General features: G+C 34.0%; 1 protein-coding gene across 1 annotated transcript; it reads right to left on the bottom strand.

The window, feature by feature from the left end:
- Window positions 1-716: 716 nt before the first annotated feature.
- Window positions 717-15,289, bottom strand: LOC149796041 (transmembrane protein 218-like). The gene is made up of 3 exons (XM_089965959.1): window positions 15,066-15,289; window positions 11,405-11,504; window positions 717-5,741 (listed from the first exon to the last, which is right to left on the bottom strand). The coding sequence occupies exons 1-3, from the start codon at window positions 15,176-15,178 to the stop codon at window positions 5,601-5,603; spliced, it is 354 nt and encodes a 117-aa protein (XP_089822085.1). The 5' UTR covers window positions 15,179-15,289; the 3' UTR covers window positions 717-5,600.
- Between the last annotated feature and the right edge of the window lie 5,431 nt (window positions 15,290-20,720).

The raw sequence follows: 20,720 nt of genomic DNA, 5'->3' as shown, positions 1-20,720 counted from the left end.
GATATGCCTCAGGTACCAGGTTATAAACCTGCAAGATATATTCCTTAACCAGATCATAATCAGCACTCTGATGTAGTGACAGTAAAATGTAAATATCACAAGCTTTGCCAATAATTACACTTTGTAACAATAAAGTAAGTGCTCTCTTGACTATTTCAAAACTTCAGCAGTTTTCTCAAAATTACCAAAATATTGATCTACTTCATTTTCCTGAAAATGGGGTACTAACTTGAAATTTCTGATAACATCAAAAGTGGGGGAATGCTTTCCACTTGCCAGCTGTAATTCTTTTAATCTAAACTGAAATTCCCTTTCTTGCTTTTCTCTTTGCATTTGTTTATCATTTTGTTCTTCCAACCATTGTCTCTCTCCCTCTTACTTTGCATCTACATCATTTCTATCTGAAGCTGATCCTGTCTTAACTCGAATTACAACTTTTTTTTATATTCTATTTTCAATAAATTCTAAACACTCCTGAGTAGGATTTAAAAAGTAATCTACTTTAGGTATTGTGAAAGCTTGTTTGTTTCACTTTGGATTTCTAAAATGTGAAATTATAACTGGGACTTAGAAAATTCCACAAAAAGGTGAATCAAAATTTCACAAAGTTTTCTGAAAATTTTAGAGAAATTTGTATCCAAAGGGTGAGTACCGAATTTTCTATTATGTCTCTGTGGTCTTAAAACAAGTAATAGGAAAGAATGAGAAACAACAAGTTTATAAAATTCAACAGATAATTTATTTCCCTCAAATACAAAATGAAAATATTAAGAAAATATATTTATGGTATTGCAAATTAACTCCCAAACAATCCTAGAATTATAGACGCAAGTCCTAATAATTAAAATTCTGAATAAACTTTTGTGAAAATCCAAATTAAATCAATGTTGAAGGTGTTGATGTGCCTGTGGTGGCCCATCACATGTTGATGTACCAACACGTTTTGGTTGAATCATAATAGTACAATCCAAGAATATATAATTATTTGAAATTTTAGTATAAATTCTAGTCTATTTTCAAATATGTTATTTTCTATGAGCCCTCTGTATTTCCAGTAAATAAATAATTTGAATAAATAACATTTTAGTCCAAATGAACTTCTGGTCACAGTATTAATACAATTGATTCTACACGGATCTTAAAGCATAAATTAAATTTTTTTCCAATAACAAGACTAAATAGTATTCCACCTGACCTAAACTCACAATTAACATTTTCTAAAAAAAACAACCTAATGGAAAATAACCTTCTAGAAACTACTTAATGTTTACAAAATAAAATCTTACTTGTAATTAGAAGTCTGTTGCTAAAATTATAATATAAAATGTGTAGTAAGCAACAAGTAGACCCAGCAATTCATAGGAATTTCCAAATTTCAAGACTCATACTGAGATAAACATGTTTACTACAAAGCCAAAATCAATAATTGAGGTCAGGTAGAAAATGAACTTGACTTTCGACAAGGTCAAGTCCAACATACAGTATCAAATTATCAATAATAGCATATAATGAAACAAAAGACATATAAATAAAAAACCTAACACTTGAATTCCTGGATTCAAGAGGTAGTCAGGCTTGTATTCCTAACTTCAATGTGATTGGGTAAGTATTCTTGAAAAACATAATTTACAAAAAATTTACTTTGTAATTCAGTTTTCTAGATGTAACAATAAAATATATATATAAAACAATGAGTTTTTCTTATTTGAAGGTTGAGAGATGATTGAAATTTGCCTTCTCATTTGTTCCTAATGCTGTGACTACAAACTGCAGACATCGTAGCGATATGACTGAAATTGTTAAAGCTACATTAAAAATCCAAACACACACACACTCGTTATTTAAGATTTATTTCTCCTTATTCTCATAAAATAGATATGTTAAACTTTATCTCGTCATGAATGGTGGCCTGTGGATATATCTTCAGGAGAGTAGCTGATTTATCTCAAGACCACATCATCAGTGTGACCAAACGTTTGCAAGTAAAGTGACTTGCGTTTCAGCTATTTGTTTATAACATGCTCAGTATATAATGGATCCTATTTCTTCTATACTCAAAACTGGTATCTGGATGTATCTCAAGGAGAATAACTTGTACATAAAAAGCTAGGTCACTATGACCTAATTTGCAGTGACATTTATATTTTTAGCCATTTCCTTGTTACATCCTGGGTATCTTAAACCCTATGACATCTTGACTGTTCGAAATCTTTTTTTTGTTTGTTTGCTTTACACTTATTATGCATCTCCACGTGGTGATTCATTGGTAAGTGAAGACTCGTAAACATTGGTTAATGGGTTCAGATCTACTTGGTGTATCTCTACTCCCATTACCATGGTGTCAATCCTCAACATTGGGTAATGGGTTCAGATTCTCTTGGTTTATCTCTACTCCCATTACCATGGTGTCAATCCTCAACCTTGGGTAATGGGTTCAGATCCTCTTGGTTTATCTCTACTCCAGGCACATAACTCCCATTGCCATGGTGTCAATCCTCAACATTGGGTTATAGGTTCAGATCCTCTTGGTGTATCTCTACTCCCACTGAGACACTTCAACGCAAAGGCAGAGTATGTAGCTGGGAAGCTTTTGGTAGTTCCAGACACCCTTTCTCTGAGTCCTCTCCTGGGCCAGGAAGCCACATACGAGGAGGAAACAGAAGTTTTTATAGAGTCAATGGAGGCATACAGGCCAATTTCCGATATGAAATTAGAACAAATAAAAGGTTACAGGAGTGACCACCATCTGCAGACTGCAGTGACTTTCACCAGAAATGGATGGCCGGATAAGTAAAATAGCTGTCCCTAGATGTACATACATACTTTGCTGTACGCAGTGAACTCTTGATTCAGAACGACCTATTTCTCTTCAGGGACAGAGTTATCATACCTACAGTCTTAAGGCCCGGAATTCTTGATAACATTCACGAGGGTCATCAGGGATTAGCAAATGCCGTGAGAGAGCCCAAAGATGTGTATGGTGGCCCGGAATCGCGAGACAGATCCAAGACAAAATAGAGACGTGAATTTTGTCAGATTAGGAAGCCAGCACAGAGGAGGGAACCAATGAAGGCAACCTCTCTACCAGACAGAGCATGGCAGAAAATTGCAATCGATATTTGTGAAGCCAAACGAGAAAGATACCTGGTAGATACTGACTACTTTTCACACTATTGGAAATTAAGCATCTAAAAATAACAACCTCCCAGCAGGTAACTGGAAAGCTAAAGAGCACATTTGCATGATGGGGAATCCCAGAAATCGTAGTATCAGACAATAGAACCCAGTTCACTTCCTCAGAATTCAAGGAGTTTGCTGAGAAATACAACTTCAAACAAGTATTTACCAGTCGTCACTTCCCACAAGCAAATGGTGAAGCAGAAAGTGGTGTCAAAATAGCAAAGTCCATACTTAAGCAGGATGATGTATTCCTTGGCTTGATGGCTTATAGAGCCACACCGATGGCTGTGACCGGTGCCAGCCCAGCCCAATTGATGATGGGACGCCAGATGAGGACCACCTTGCCTGTTATTGAAAAGAAGTTAAACCCCAAGTGGCCAAGCCTCAAAATCATCAGGCAGAGAGACCTCAAGACAAAACAAAGATATGAATTCTTTTACAACCGACGCCACACTACATTATAATTTGCCAGATATTACTGAGGAAAACAGTGTCAGAATCAAATGGAAATGATAACAAGTGGTCAACACCAGGCACAGTTATTCAAGCCGACAAAGACCGAAGAAGCTACTTGGTAAAAACTCCCCAAGGGATATACAGGTGCAATCGAATCCATGTACAGTGGATGAAAAGCCCCGAGAACCTACTTACAGTCAAGACAAATATGTCTACAGACATTGCAACAAAGTCCCCACAGTGTCCTGTCAGGACTCATTTGGAGTCCAGCCCAAAGTCTCTCAATAACATGAAGCCCGTGCCACCATCTGATGATTCTACCACCCAGCATGACCCAGTGCAGCCAACCCCCAGCAAGCCAGCTGTACCCAATGGGCCCAACAATCCAAACACTCCAGTGCGGACATTAAGTGGGAGAGTCGTCCGAAATCCAGCCAGATTCAGTGATTTTGTCTAAGAAAGTGACTTTTATCAATGTGCCAACGCGTTGTTTAGTATTGGATTTCTGAATTATTGCAACAGAATTGGACTTTTAGGTTTTCTATAATATTAGAATCAGGACTATCCTGTGCAAATTTACAGTAACCTATTAAATAAATCAATTCCTTTAAATTCTTTCAGTGGACAGCTCAGATACAAAGACAGTGAATTCATTGCTTACTTATTTAATGTTTTCATATTCGCGGAATTTTTTTTTTTCTTTCTATCTACTCGTAAGCAAAATCTTATGTTCGGATAATCTTAAAAGAGGGAAGATGTGTGGTATCGTAGTTTACTTGGTTGTTCTAACTAATAACTGCTCCCCTTTGTAGCTGCAACATTAGATAGGGACTGCTCCTGGACGCAGGGGGCACGGCAATCCATCATGGGAGCTTATTGATGTGTACTCAGAACGTGTGTGAATAAAAACTATTTGTGTAACAACTTGAGACTCCCTCATTATCATGACAGTCGCTGACTGTCTGGCTGCATCAAAAAAATAAAGTTGAGTAACTTTAAAAAGTTTATCTAGTGTCAGCTAAAATTCAAACGCCGACTGAACTAGTCAAACAGTTTACGTATTAGACAAATTATTATAGAGATTTCATTGGTAGAAACATTGTAATAAACATCAACTCATCTGAAACCCTGAATAGAGAAGTGGACCTATGATAGAGAGGTATAGGTTGTTTTTCTGTACACATATGTGATTCTAAATTTGATCCCAGGTTCCAACATGAATAAGGTAGAGGATCATACAAATAACCTACATTTTTGCTTTCCTGTGAGTTCTCATCTTTACTTCAAAGACCACTTTGTAAAATTTTGTTGGAAAAGGAAAAATATTTATTAAGTTCCAAAACTGTCTGTTTGCAAAGTATATATATTTTATCATTTCAACTATGGTCTGTAGATCTTATCATGATTTTGTTTTATGTTGCAATAAGTGCATGCATTTGTTCACACAAGCTTAAAAACTGTTCACAATATCCTCTAGCTATGAAGGAAGGAAAGAAAGTCCCAATTAAGATTACCATTATTATTCAGTGTTTACTTTTTCTTAAGAACAAAACTCTCAAACATGTTATATCAGACAACATGTACTTGTAACAGAATTATTCCTGCATAAAAATTATATTCTATTTTTTCTCTCCCATTAAAACACTTCTTATCTACATCATTTTTCTAGATAAGCACGACGTTTTGCATAAATAAGGATAATCAGTTAAATACATAATTATCAAATTATCTAATGTTCCGAAAATCATAGTCATTATCTGTCATACTTTCTAATTTTATTTTCATTTTTAATCCTGAAACTTTATTTCACTATTTATATAAATGAAACATTTATCGATACATCTCAAAAGTGTATCAGTCTGTGTTTTTCCATGGTCATGTTCTGTACACAATCATCCTTCGTTTCTACATTATGACTTAAGTATAGAGTCTCACATCAAATCATATTTTCTATTCCTGTTGAATCACCGTCTAATCCTTCGTAGTGGTTTGGCATAGATTGGTTCCATCACATGATTCACTACATAAATAGCCAGGCCAATCAAAAGAAAGAGCCCCAGTCCAGAAATTAGCAAATATCTGTAGATTATTGAGTAGTCATAGATCTGAAACAAAAGACAAAATTTGCTTTTAAAGTATACAACTTAACAGATCCTAAAGGTGGAATCAATAAACAATTTATTTATAAAATGTGTCTAATAGAATGATCAGTGTGAAATAACTACTGCTCAGTATTGTGTATATTCAATACTTTTAAAACATATTCACTGCATTATTTAAAATTATACAAAGTAAAAAGAAAACTTTAGAGATAAAAGTAACTCAGATATCCCTCATCAGGCTTGTAAAAGAAAAGTGTTACCTAATTGGCCTGAAAGTAACCTTAAGTGTGCTGACAAAATTTGTCATTTTCTTTCTAAAGTTCTGATATTTAGCCCAGTTTGGAGCTTTATTTTCAAGTCATTCCACCTTGTGAAGATAGTCTAAGTAACTGTATTAAAAAAATAAGCTTTATTCAAAGTGATTTCTGTTCTCCATATTTCATTGGTTACCTTTATTATCACCCACTTGTCTTGCATGAATAATAATAAGCCATCTCATTCTCATGCTGAATGGGTTATACATCACTAATTAATTATATCATGGGTTATACGTCACTAATTAATTATATCATGGGTTATACATCACTAATTAATTACATCATGAGTTATACATCACTAATTAATTATATCATGGGTTATACATCACTAATTAATTATATCATGGGTTATACATCACTAATTAATTATATCATGGGTTATACATCACTAATTAATTATATCATGGGTTATACATCACTAATTAATTATATCATGGATTATACATCACTAATTAATTATATCATGGGTTATACATCACTAATAAATTATATCAAGCATTATCAAAGCGATTGACAATTATGCTAAACCAATCAGATAGCAATTTATAAAAGCCTTTAATTTAATGTTTTTCATCCAAAAGGAACAAAGTGAATTACACTGTATTTAATCCATGTATTGTAAATTGTTGGTAGCCTCTGGCTCTCTTGATATATGAAATGTTTTCTGTAAGTGACATATCCACAAGTACTATCACATAAAGTAATTAAGAAAACTTGCAGTTACTCTTAAATGACCAGTGCCTCTCCAACTCAAATGGTTTTCAACTCTGATAGAGTTTTTCCATGCTCAAAAGACGAAACTACAGAGTACTGGTTTACATCAAGATTTATAGAAGACGGTGCTTTTAATGAAATCAAACCAAATCAAAATTTTAGTATACAAAGTCGCAAACACTCTGTTTCAGAAGTACACTACTGCAAGGAAAATACATAGAAAAGCAGTCAATTTAAAGCATTTTAAAAAAATTTAAAATCAGGGATTTACAAATCAACTTGCCTTAATCCCTGGACAAACTCAAATTCAACCCAGGCAAGCTCAAGTATTCAAGCCACTTGCCCATGGGCAAGTAAAACAACTCAAGATGGGGAGTGTTAATGTTCCATCTGTAATGCCACAATTCATATTCCATCTTGTAGTGAATATCAATGTCACTTACATTTTCATGCTCAGGCATGATGTGAATATTTACAATTTGAAATCAATAAGGAATAAAATATTGATGTTCTAAAACTATCAGTTAAATTTTAATTGTAACATTTGTACATAGCCAGTAGGGGTGAAATGGTACACCTGTGCCATGTATCGATATGAATAATGATACCCAGCCTGTACATATCAGTATGCATAAGAACTTGATGGTCTTTCCATCGTTGGAAGGTGGGTGGTGCCCTTTCAAGTATGTCGACATTCTTGGTTGTATTTCTAGTATGCAGACTACAGATAGACATATAGTTATGATATATTTATGTGCAATCCTGATTGATAAAAAGATATCAAGAATACTTTCAAAGATACTACCTGCTGGTTGCATTGAGTTTCATCCAGCATTTTAGGCCATTTTATTCCCTTTGTTTTGCACAACATAAATGATTTGAAAACGTTATTATCAATTTCATGTCTCAGTTATACTTGGAAGACATTATGATGTTATCTACAAAACAGAAGAAATAATGCAATTTGCTTGTGCAAAGAAAATCTCATTTAGAACAAATCCGGGCATTGGAAATAAGGTTGAATACCAAAAAAATCTATCACATTTTATTTCCTGCAGATGCAAAAGACTACTGCAGCCACAGGTACTTATATTTGTTAGTGAAAATAGAAAACTATTGACTACACCCAGTCCTATTCAACAATTTTCTTTTAACTTACACAAGCTGATAAACTTGAGCAGTTTGAAATCTGCCCCATTGTTCATTCTATGCTAATTTCATTTATTCCATCAGTACCTTCATTCACTGGTTAAATATCTCTGCATAAAAAAGAGAAATTCCAAATTTGTTTCCCCATGTACAATTTTTAGGAGAGACGATGACAGGATTATATCTTAAGGGAGGCCTCCCTTTTTATCAAAGAAAAATGGAGGAGAGGAAGAAATGGTCATAGGTCAATATTTATGTAAACTTCAATATCCGTCTGTTTCTTCCTGCTCCACTTCTTTTAGCTCTACTGAAATAAACATATTTGACAGATATCACCTCAGGTTGTATAAGCATTAATCTGTTAAATAATTCTGAGCATACTCTGATCCTTTTCTTTGTATCAATATTGATCTGTGCTTTTTTCTGAAGGAGCATATACATAGCTAGTTTTGTCAGCTTGAACATGTTGGGAAACTGATCTCACTGACTGTTTTGTACAATTTCTTGAGATCACAGATATTATCTTTTGAATACATCTGCTCCAAAATAGGATTTCGCACTAACATAAACTTCTTTTGTTAAATCAGTAGTTTACTGACTACTATGCCAAATTTTGTATCTGTTCCATAATGCTGTATTTGGGTATTTAGTCCATTATTGTTTGTGCAGACTGAGGTATTAAAATAAATATCTTTACTTCCTAATCGCATTTTTTAACCTTTATTTTATTCAATTGATCTTAACCCTGATATGGATACATGTATATGGTTTTGTAGCACATGATCCACAGGGTGAATCTGATTAATTGAAAAAACAGAAAATTGCATTATACTTTTAAATTGTCTGTATTTTAATTAGGCTCAGTATTCTGCCCTTTGTACATTTAATTTCGAAATATCACTGAAAGGGTCATGCCATCTATTTTTTGTCCATCCAGCATGTACATCTGACTCTTATTTAACACCATTTTGCACTCAAATCACTCACTGATATCTCCATTAACGCTTTCCCAGATCCAATAATCTGATATACATCATAACTTTAAAAATTTATTGTCATCATCACTATCATCAGCAAGCATCTGCAGGACAAAACTGTAATAAACTACACCGGGAATAAGACATTTGGGTTTTCTAGGTAGCCCATATTTTAAACACACATTTGTAAAATTTGCTTCATGAATGGTTCAAACTATGCCATAGTTTTTATTCCTGGGCACGTCGTTCTAATCAAATTTAGTTTCACAACCATTCATATCGAGTTGAAAAACCCAGCTGTGGAACAGCTGCTACCCAAAAAACAGATGTCTTGACAGGAAATTTAAAATAAAAATTGTATACTTTGCTGTGCACAGTATCATATGTGGGACTTTCAGCGAATTTGCGGGAGGTTTCACGTTTCACTGTTCTCCAAGTGCACAAATTTGTGCAATGGCATACCTTGACAACATCTCCGCTTAAGCACTTGATATATCTAATGATGTTCATGCAAAGTCTCTCTGCCAATACGTCCTGTTTGTCTCGCAGAGAATAAGCTACATTGATTTTTGATTGGTGGTTATTGTTTAACCTGGAGCAGAACAAGCAATAACAACAAATGAGAATTGAATATAACATATTTCAACATGCTACACACTGGCAGCGTAGTTTTCAAATCGACCAAAGGAGTCAAGATACAATTCAAAGTTGAAACTTCGCATAAAAGTGCTTATTAAATGATGAGTAAAGTACTTCATTATCCATGTGGAACACGTTTGGAATGAATGTATAGCATATGCTGAACATACTTCTGGGTTAAGATAATTAGCATGAAATGGGGGGGGGGCAGATTACGAACCATGTCACTTTGTGTTAACTTGTTTACTGCGAGTAGGTATGCTCAGATAATCTTTGTCATTGTTACTAATAAACATGAGTACCTGTGACTGCAAATGCTGTTTCAGATGGATTATAATTTTACAGAAAAACAAGGCAACTAATAATAATTATTTATGACTGCTGAAGACTAAAATAACATGCATATGGTAAGTATCTTTTTGTATCGATTCTCCGTCTCTTGTATCAATATGTGTATCATTTCAGCAATAGTATTGATGGATCAATATATCAATGAATCATTTCACAAATAGCAGCCAGGATAAGCCAGTGTACAGGTCCATAACCTAACCTCCAGCAGTATGTTAGCTGGCCGAGTCTAAGGACTGTTTTGATGCATGAAACAGTCTTCAAGTGAGGAAGGCATTAATTGTTAATAACATAACTTGTGAGATTTCAATGACAGTTGTGTTTGGAAATAAAAGGCTTTCGTCACTAACAATTAACCACCAAGATTTCATTCAAAGCAAGATTGATGAACTGAAAATGTAACACCCATATGCTGTGTTTATGATATAAAGATGTTCATGAGGTAATTAACAGGAGACCAATAGTCATATGTAAATACTGCTTGGCAAATAATTAAACAGATAAAAATAAGTGCTCTAAATCTTAAAAGTCGGCCTGTCAAATATTTTGATGAATTCAATGTGAAGATGATAATTGTGAAGTACATTGATAAAATCCGTGTTCACAAATCTTAAGTTGCCAGTAGAAATTATTCATTACAAAGAGTCTAGCTTTCATTATTCTCGATGAAGTTGATAAAATTTTATTTAGGCAAAAACTAGAAAATGGATGAAGTTTCTAGTTCTAATGAACCCATTTGACAGACAAATAAACAGCATAATGATGCTAAACATGCAAGAAAGTTTCAATCATCGTGGAAAATCTAGCTATTTCGAAACCATTTTCTATCTGACCATTCTTAAAGCAAGCTCAATTGTCCCAAGGGCAAGTTCAATTTTCTAGTCAAATCTGAAAATCCCTGATCATATAGCAGTTTTTCAACAGTGTCAAAATAATAGGAAGAAAGTCTGGCCCTTTTATATATATATATATATATATATATATATATTTTGTCTGATTTTTTTTCTTCCAAAAGAGATGACATTTACAAATAATCCTCCCTTGTTCCAGAATGTATCCTTGTGGTAAAAATAAGGGTTTTGAATCATGAAAGGTACCCCTCTTGCCAACCCCTCTGTAAGAAATTCCTTGCTTGTGTTCTGAATGACTGATATATATATATATATATATATATATATATATATATATATATATATTATTTTTTTTACTGTAACTATTTATTACCATTAACTTAATATGGTAAATAATAATATGACAGATTCCCTACTATAATACACTGACGTGCCAGAAATGCCATACAACCCATTAGCAAGTCAAGATGTGTGTGATGTTGTTATGATATCCTGATGTCCATTTTTTCAGGCACCTCTTCCTATACATTATCCCCTAAAGTCTTCTAAATTATTCTTATATAATGAATAATATCAGTGGTTACACATTCCTTCCACTAGCACTTTTTCAATAACTTTGCAAAGCTTTTAGCAATGATTAACATAAATGACTCAGAGGTATCTCTTAATACCTTTGGTACTGCCTTTTGTGCTGCACTCTCCTCCTTTGGAAGAACCAGTAGTATCACAGAGAAAAGCACAGCTATCAGTATGATTCCAATTCCTGCATTGCTGTAAAGATCAAAATTTTCTTTTAAATTGAACATAAATCTTCATTTTAAAATGAAACTATAGTTAAAGATTATACAAACCGGCTAGAAACTGAGTATATTTTTCCCTGACATTTGTGTTCTTGCAACTATCTGAACTTTTAAATTTAAAGTGATACTTATTCTAAAAATTCATTATTAAATTGAGTTTTCCTTGCAATCAAAATGCTTGGATTAGATCTAGAATATTTTACAACTACTAGACTGTTTGGGGCAGTACAAAGTACTGTACATACAAACTGTACAAATAAACAAATATATAATAGCATGACTTATTACTTTCTGCCAATACTATTTTGGAGAAAACCTGTATGGCAGTAAACACAAATGGTGGAAAGTCTGCCTGATATAAATTCTGGATTTAGTCTCAGAACTGATAAATTCAATGATGTGGAATTACCTCAATACTCAGACAACAAGTTGAATCTGTCTTTTATCCATCCAATGCATCAAATCACTTACATTTTTCATTAGCAAAACATTTAAAAGTATTGTTTCCTTCCCCTACAAGTGTTCAAATTTCTGATTTAAAACCATGAGCTGGGATTGTACTGCTTGTCAGAAGTCTTAATTTAAATTTACTTAGTTAAATAAGGTATGAAACCATCTGCTGATTCATGCCTTAATCTACTCATAGCCAAATAACTTCTTTCTTTAAAGAAATAAGTATAAACATCACAGTATCATCACTTAGTGTGTGATACTGGTTAGGAGCTTTTATATCCAAGGACAGATCCAATAAGATCACTGGGAGGGGGATGGTGGTGTAAACAAGTAGGCAAGAGGTCTGTATGAGGGAATCCCTTGTGGGGGTACAGGGGTAAGAGATCATGCATTTTAAGCATTATAATGGCACACTTGTATAACCACCTCAATGTAAACAACATTTATATACTCTAGGAAATGTTTTGGTTGCTCTGCACTCATTTTTAAAATAAGGATGGGTGGGTGGCTTATGTACTGTGTCTGCCCTGCCATTAGGTCCTGTAAAAACAGGTTTGTGGGTGATCTTTTGAGTGTTCACACAGTATACAATAACTTCTGTGATGCCATTTAACTGGAAGTCAGCAAAGCATCTTTACTAAGTACACTCGTAGCTGATGGATGAATGCTGGTCAATGGCAATTTTACAAACCTCACTCAATCTAACATTGTTACATTTGCTTGCTGCCTTAAACTACAGGATTCAGCTGGCACTTTGTTTTTAATGCATGTGGCCAACTTCTGTTTTATGATCAGAGATCTCGCTAGGATTTTAAAACTAGAGTCCAGGACTATCATTTTGGTAAAAATAGGAGTCCCACCATTTTTAGATGGAGAGGTGTTTGTAATGTAATCACTCACTTTAATATAGCTTCATTACAACAGTCCATTGACAGGATTGCAAATTTATGGTTTATTTATTTGTCTACGTCCTTGTAGTAATTTTAGGCAATGATTAAATAGTATCTGATTTGCTGTTTTTTCCCCCCGTATTTTTGCAAATATGTGTCAAGTCAAAAACATCTTAGACCTTAAAGTGCTTCTCCCAAATTCCACAACATAGCATTGTCCCATACGTTTCTGACCTACATAATTTGCATTTTCAATGATTTGTATATTTTTCTGAAAATATTTTCGTGATGATTTACGAAAACAGACAATCTAATAAACTGGTACATCCCAGACTTAGCAAAGTCCGCCATTATTTCCCGTTAGGCCTACTGGTTCACTTAGAGTTTCAAACTAATTTTATGACAAAATAGTGTACAAGAGGCAGTTAATATATATCCAGATCACCGATTCTGATCTGAAAACACATGTTTGTATGTTTTATCATCAAAGGATATCATGCAGGAAATTGATAGTTACTACCTTACTCGGAAAAGAGTTAATGGTCAATCAACTATCAAAACATATGCTTGTGAATGGGCAAGAGTTTGTTTGTCAACTTAACTGATATCAAAACTAGGCCTAGCTACTGATGTCTTGATGAATACATTTCGCCATGACACTAGAACTAACTGGGCTAAGGCGAGGGGCATTTTAAAATAAAGTATGGACAGTCATTCTATGTACCTCTTAAATAGCTCTTGTTCGTCCATCAGAGTGATACTGAATTTTGTCAGTCCAAGTAAGGACTTATTCCAAACACTAAGCTAGGCATCACACACCTTCTTACAATTAGCTACTGTCCCATCCGAACTATCAATTCTAGCAGCTTTAGCACTCTTCTGAATCTCGTTACAATCTTCGTAAGTTTGCCATTTAACCCCAAAATACTTATCCAAATTTACAAATGGCATTTTGTCTAAGTCTCGACATGTTTTGATTCTGAGGTCACGTGCACTACTTATTCTGATACATTCGGAAATGAACAAAATAACAAAAGCTAAAGTTGTGTATTTTAGGTACTTTTATAAATGACCGCATGTACATCTCTGGGTCTTTCTGACTCTGAATTCAATCACTGAAAATATAATTACATTACCACCCGGTCTCCAGTCATAGTCTTTGAACTTGCCACCCAGCTATTGTATCATGTTCTTTTTGATGTCTCTTATAATGGCAACATGTATGTACATCAAGGAGGTCTTTCAGTCACTGAATTCTGTCATTGTAAATATCAACACAGCTAACTGATCAACACATTTTTCCACAAAGCAGGTGGCTGAAGCAGGACTGGCAAGTCTTTGAATTTTGCCGCACACCTATTACATGCATACAGAGGACTCCTGCCTCAATGATTTTCTGCTTTCAGATAAAAAGTTGGTGTCCAAATACACGTAATTAAGCATTTCCGAGATCTCTGATTATGATATTGTTAGGCATATATGACATATGTTCAGTTCTTGTCAGTAATAGCCAATTTGCTGACATGGTTACCAGTTCTGTACACATTTTATGGCCTAAAATGAGCTATTCAAAACTAGTAAATGTTGCAGCCCTAAATGAAAGTATTCACATTTATGATTATGAATGTAATTTTGTGAAAGCAACTATTATTTATAAATTATTTTACATGCCAGCTGTGAATCATATTTTAAAATCGTTGCCTTTTGTTTATTAAATTGGTAGTGGGTACAAACAAACTTGTGTGCAAATCCTATAGATACCATTTAGATAAAAAAAATATATTAAGTATCCACATATTTAATATATTTTTCAATATTTTTTTTGCAGTTGTCTGCGTAAGTCTGGTTGGTTAGTTTCATGCTGGTTACCAACAGCGTCACATGTTTCAAAAACAATTTGTATATGAAACTATTTTCTTTAAGATATTCTCACATGAATTCAAGTGACGTGAGTTACTTTCAAATGTACTGTAATTATTATTCTTGAACATAAAAAATAAGTTTGAAAGGTGTGAATGTCAACCATTTATTTATATGCGAAAAGTTAATATTTTCAAAATATACACGAGTTTTTATTCATGAATATTTTAAAGAAAGCTGGCTGGAATACAGTCATGTGGTGTATGCGGAATACCGCCAAGACTGATAGCATATGCGTGAAGTCTTTAAAAACGTTATCCGGGACTTACGAGACAGCTCCTTGCGCACGTGAGAAAACCACACAAAAGAACAAGGCGAACGACCAGACTAAGGCAATTAGAAAGGTTCCTATACCAACTCCAAGTACGCGTTCACCTGCCATTTTCTTTTAGCTATACTCTTGAGGGAACGAACATATCAAGTTTGTCGAAACAAGTTCAGGTTCGTCTCGAATATAAACAATAATGGCGCCTTTAGATATGTTCGACTGGTTGGCAAATAGTTTCATATTTCATCTATGTTTCAAAACCAGTCGACAAATAAGCTAGAGGAAAATTAAAGCGAAGCAAGTACCCGAACTTACTATACTACCAAAAACATGATACGCCCACGTGTATTCCGAATATCAACTGACCCATACGTCCACATGCGCCCAGGAAATAAAGTTAGGGTCTAATTTATTGTTGTTTTGTGGCTTTTTAAGAAACGGGATATACCGTAAACAGAAAAAATAAATTCTGAAAATGCATCTGCCATTTTCACCTCTTATAACTTAAAAATAAAAATTGGGGTAATCAAACAATGATTTAAGGTACGTTTTCGTATAATTGATATTATTATTGTTGAGGTTACTGTGAATAATAATAATAATAATAATAATAATAATAATAACAACAATAATAATAATAACAATAATAATAATAATAATCATCATCATCATCAGCATCATCAAGGCTAGGACAACAAAGAAGAGCAACAAAACAAAAATAAACGTCAGTGACTGCAAGAAGGTGTACCACTGACTTTGTCTGTCTTGTGTTTTTTTTATATGTTTGAACACGAACATATATCAATAGCATGTATTACATTTTTACATATATCAATAGTATGTATTATATTTTTATTTGACGATGAATAAATATTAGGTTATGTACCATAATTGAAAATAAAAGTTTTACAATACAATTTTTAAAAGTGGATATGAAAGAAAAATAAAGCTTTGTTCATTTATATACTCGTTAACAAAATGTCAAAACAAACAAACATTTCTTGTTTGTTTTGGATTTCCTATTTAAGTCGTTATTTAGAAACAGTCTCCATTTTCCATCAAGACAGCATAGTTGTATTATCATTATAAAAAAAATGGATATAAAACAATTTCAATATCCATATACATGCATCGTCATATTCACTTTCCAATGATGCTTCAACGGTTTTACCTTGAAGCTGTACAAAAAATATTCACCAGAAAGGCCGTCTTATTGTGAAAAATATTATTAATTAAAAAAATACATATTGGGAGTGATTCATACAAAGAAACACAAAGTTAAAAATAAAATAAAAAGAGAGTCCCAGCTCAATAAAATACACGTATCAAGCTGATATCTGCCCGTCCACCCGTCACTTTAGTAAAGCTATCCACCCTCCTTTTCAAAAAAGGCATAAATTCAGTATCCACCAGGCAAATAAGGTATATGAGCAGTATCCACCAGGCCAATAAGGTATGTGAGCAGTATCCACCAAGCGGACCTGTCCAATTAAGTCGACGTATCCAACTTAAACGAAAACGCCTATACCCTTAATTAAGATATACTAACAGCATCAGCTGAGAGACCCGACCTTAATAATACAGGCAGTATATAGGGTTTGCATTGGAGCCCGATGTCACCATAGACCTATGGAAAGTTATCATTAATAAAAATGTCCCTATAGGTGTGTAGTGTCTAAGGGGAATTAACACTGCTTGAAACATGTGGAAGACATGACGGCTATGAAACAAAGGATTGAACAGTATGGGGACTTATGTCAAGTGGAATTTAGTGAGTGTCATGAACGTACAACAGTTGTGCCAGGAACGGATTAGAGATGGAGGGGTAAAACGGAGCTGGCGTGCTCTCCAACTAAAAATGTGCCCGAAACAACTGAAACGTTTCATAGATAAGTTTTCTTTAGAATTAGATGGTCAAATGTATGGCCATGAAACGCTTAAAACTCATGTGTTCCATAGAGCTTTGCCACATGGGCCACTACCAGAATTCTATCTCACAGCCTCCTTGCCTATTTATTTGAGGTCATCTTCACCCAACGATCTTCTTGGACCCGACCCTACACTGGGCTAGAAAACGATACATATATTTCATACATACAGATGTATGCTTTGTGACATATACACATTCTTTTTAACGGATAAAGATGTACATGTGCAAAGGGAGAAAGGTGTGTGTGTGTGTGTGTGTGTGTGTGTGTGTGTGTGAGAGAGAGAGAGAGGGAGAGGAGGAGGGAGAGAGAGCACACACTCATGTCAAAGATGATTTTGTGAAACAAAATCAACATTTTTTCAAAATCAGAATCTTTTTAATAACCCATACTCACTTAAAAATCCATCAAGAAACGAAGCAGGTGAAATAAAGCCAATCCCATCATCGTCGTGTACAATTGACACATACCAAAATTACTGTTACATATAAACGTATTTACAACGTCAAACTGAAATCAAGTTGGTAAATAATGTTTTATTCCCGATTCAGTAGAGTAATCCCCTCTCTTCCATTTGGCCTTCAGTACAAGTAAAACTTAGTGCATATTTTAGTCCATTAACACGTTGTTTTTTTCTAAATCAACGATGAATTTAGATTAATCAAAAGTGAATTCTTTCTTAATATTCTTGCAGTAACTGGAGAGAAAAAAAAGAATCCAACTGGCAAAAACGCTATTGTGAAAATAATTTATTTTATAAGGGTAGTTTGTCATAAACATTTAGCAATGCTCTTTTCCATGGCCAGAAGGAGAGAGAGAGAGAGAGAGAGAGAGAGAGAGAGAATTGTTGTTGTAGGTTTTAACGCCATCTTTCAGCACAAGCTAGCTATACATGGTGGCTAGTATAATTGATGGAGGAAGAACCTTGGAAAACCCCGGGAAGAACCACCGACCCACGAGAAGCTACTGGCAGGCTTTCTCGCATACCCACGTTAGTCTAGCCTGAGACTCGAACACACGCAGACAGAGGTGAGATGGCAGTGATCAGTAACGGTGAGCGCTTTAGAGAGAGAGAGAGAGAGAGAGAGAGAGAGAGAGAGAGAGAGAGAGAGAGAGAAGAGAAGAGAAGAGAAGAGAAGAGAAGAGAAGAGATAAGAGAGAGAGAGAGAGAGAGAGAGAGAGAGACTTCATGCTCTCTTAAAAGAGGTGTCACTCATAACAGTGTAGATACGTTTACATCTTTGGGGAAGGAAGATGCGAGAAAAGCACGGGATCGTTGTAATAAGACAAGCTCTCTCTGAGTTCTGACAAAACGGACTAATTTTATTAAAATACTCAATATATAAAATTACATTCCAGTATCAGTCTACATAAACTTAAATTACGGATGTAAGAGATACATATAAAACTAAGATATTCCTCCACTTACCAACTTGATACATTTATACAATTTCTGCCGTTTAGAACATAAAACAGATAATTAAATATTGAATAAATTCACGATAGATAAAGAATCTAAGATTCAATATTTCAGACTAATACCGCAATCATTTAGTAGAAATATATTTTACTGAATTTAATCCAAAATGCCAAAATATTAAACTCTCTTAGTTAAAGTGTATTTTATTTCTGAATTAATTATTACTGAGTATGAAGTTGGTAACGAACATCGCCATTTACAATAATCAATAATATAATTACAAGTAAATATAAATTCTTCAAACTATTACAGTTTTCAATACATTATGTTAAAGAATAGTAAAGAAAGATTAAAATAATCCAATGTTGCAAATGTACCGATCTTAGATTGAACTCTTACTTTAAAATCTTAACATTAAAAATCCCTATATTGTATATAAAAATCCTTTAAGCTAACCTGTAATAAGACAAGCTATTTCTGAGTTCTGACGAAACGGACTAATTTAGCCAAGCAAATCTTCTCGATTCTTTTACACAGTTTCTTAGGACGCAGCCAGATATGGTCATACGTCTTAGTTCTTGGGTTCCACCAGAATCTCAAAGTGAGGCTTCATCGTTTCTTATCGACTACCGTCTGGGTCTATGTACGTCATCAGATAGATTTATCCAAGAACACGTGAAACTTTAGTGATACACTCGGCTGAAAGGAATTTGTTGGCTCAGCACCTTTGCTGCTGAGTTCTAAATTTGTAAACTTAAAGCAGTATACAATGTTTAGGATTGTTTTGATTTCACAAAGAAAAGCAAAATCTTTTTCGAAATTGTACACATTTATATTAAAAGAATAAAATTTTGCTTTGAGTACAATTTACTGAAAATATCCATCCTAACATTTATATGATAGACATTGTAGATGATGCCCTCTAACAAGTCCTTAACAGAAAGTTCTTGCTCTACACCAAATAACCATTTTAACGTAAACATATGCAACTCAGACGAGGGCTAAGAACTCAAATTTGAATGATATAATATAGTATGTTACTTCTTTAAATATTTTGTGTGATTACCTCCTTATTACCGGGTTCTCATTTCAAAGTGAATTTGAAGTAAATAAAAACATTTATTTTCCAAATCTAGAATTATGTCAGAAGCTGGGGTTTTGAAAGCTGTAAAGAAATGCATTAAATTAAAGAGGAACAAAGTTAATGACTACCAGACCTCATCAGTAGCAAGTATAAAATGCACTGGTTTTCTGATGATTCACTTGTGTAATAAATAATATCATCATACAGCATACCGTAGCTGTTAAATGAAAAGATAGAACCAGTCTATACAGATTTCTTAAATAAGTTTGTTCGTAAAACTTCAATTGAAATTAAATCACATGTCACATACACTTTGAAAAACAATATAGGACTGAGCTATTGGACAAATTAGTCATTCAACAATAGGAGGTGTAAGATACAATTTCTATTTTACCAATAAGGGTTCTGGTCAATTTGTCATTAGTTACATTGTACTTATATAAACAAACTCTAGCGCCTACAAGTCACCATCGTGAATGTTCTATGTATCTTTATTTACAGTTAAATTTCTCGATCAATGCAAATTTGTTTGAAAAAGGTGTTGTATTTAACACATATTACAGGCACATTTCATTGCTCAGCCGTATTGATGAGCTTAATTAATTACCAAGACTTTTGGATGCTGTATCATTATTACAATTTCTGACTCCTGATCCTGTCGAGATGCAAATTGTACTAAATGATGACCTTGATAAGAGGGGCAAATAAATAGCTTGTTAATTTTCAGATATTCAAAACTTCATGCATATTTGTAGCAACAGAAACCCACAGATTTTGTAAGTTTGTAATTCGTCTTTGGAGAACTTATCTTAGTATATTCACACAAACATTTAGGAGTAACACTGTCTTCATGTAAAACGGCTATGACTAATTGCATAATTATAAAAGATGGTTATATTTTTAAAGCCTCTGTCGCTTTTTTAATCAGTTTCTACCTTGAGAAACACTACAACCCAAATTCTGAAAGCGGATAATTTGTAACTTTCAAAAGAATATTAATATTAAGCACGTTTTCAAACTAGCTGAATTATTTGGACGTAAACGTCAGATAATGACCTCGGATCCGACATTCTGGAAATTGTAATGAAAGAAAACGTTTGAGTTGACTGTCTACTTTAATTAATTTATTTTGACAGTAATTTCATGAGTTAGTCAGTTAATCATTTAGTTATGTAGGTTATCTGATAGTAGATTTGTTACTGATTCTGGCAAAACGCCCAGCGC

Source organism: Sinohyriopsis cumingii, chromosome 7 (assembly GCF_028554795.1).
Source record: "Sinohyriopsis cumingii isolate HCF-2022 chromosome 7, ASM2855479v2, whole genome shotgun sequence".
Taxonomy (NCBI): domain Eukaryota; kingdom Metazoa; phylum Mollusca; class Bivalvia; order Unionida; family Unionidae; genus Sinohyriopsis; species Sinohyriopsis cumingii.
This window is presented reverse-complemented; position numbering and strand designations above follow the sequence as displayed.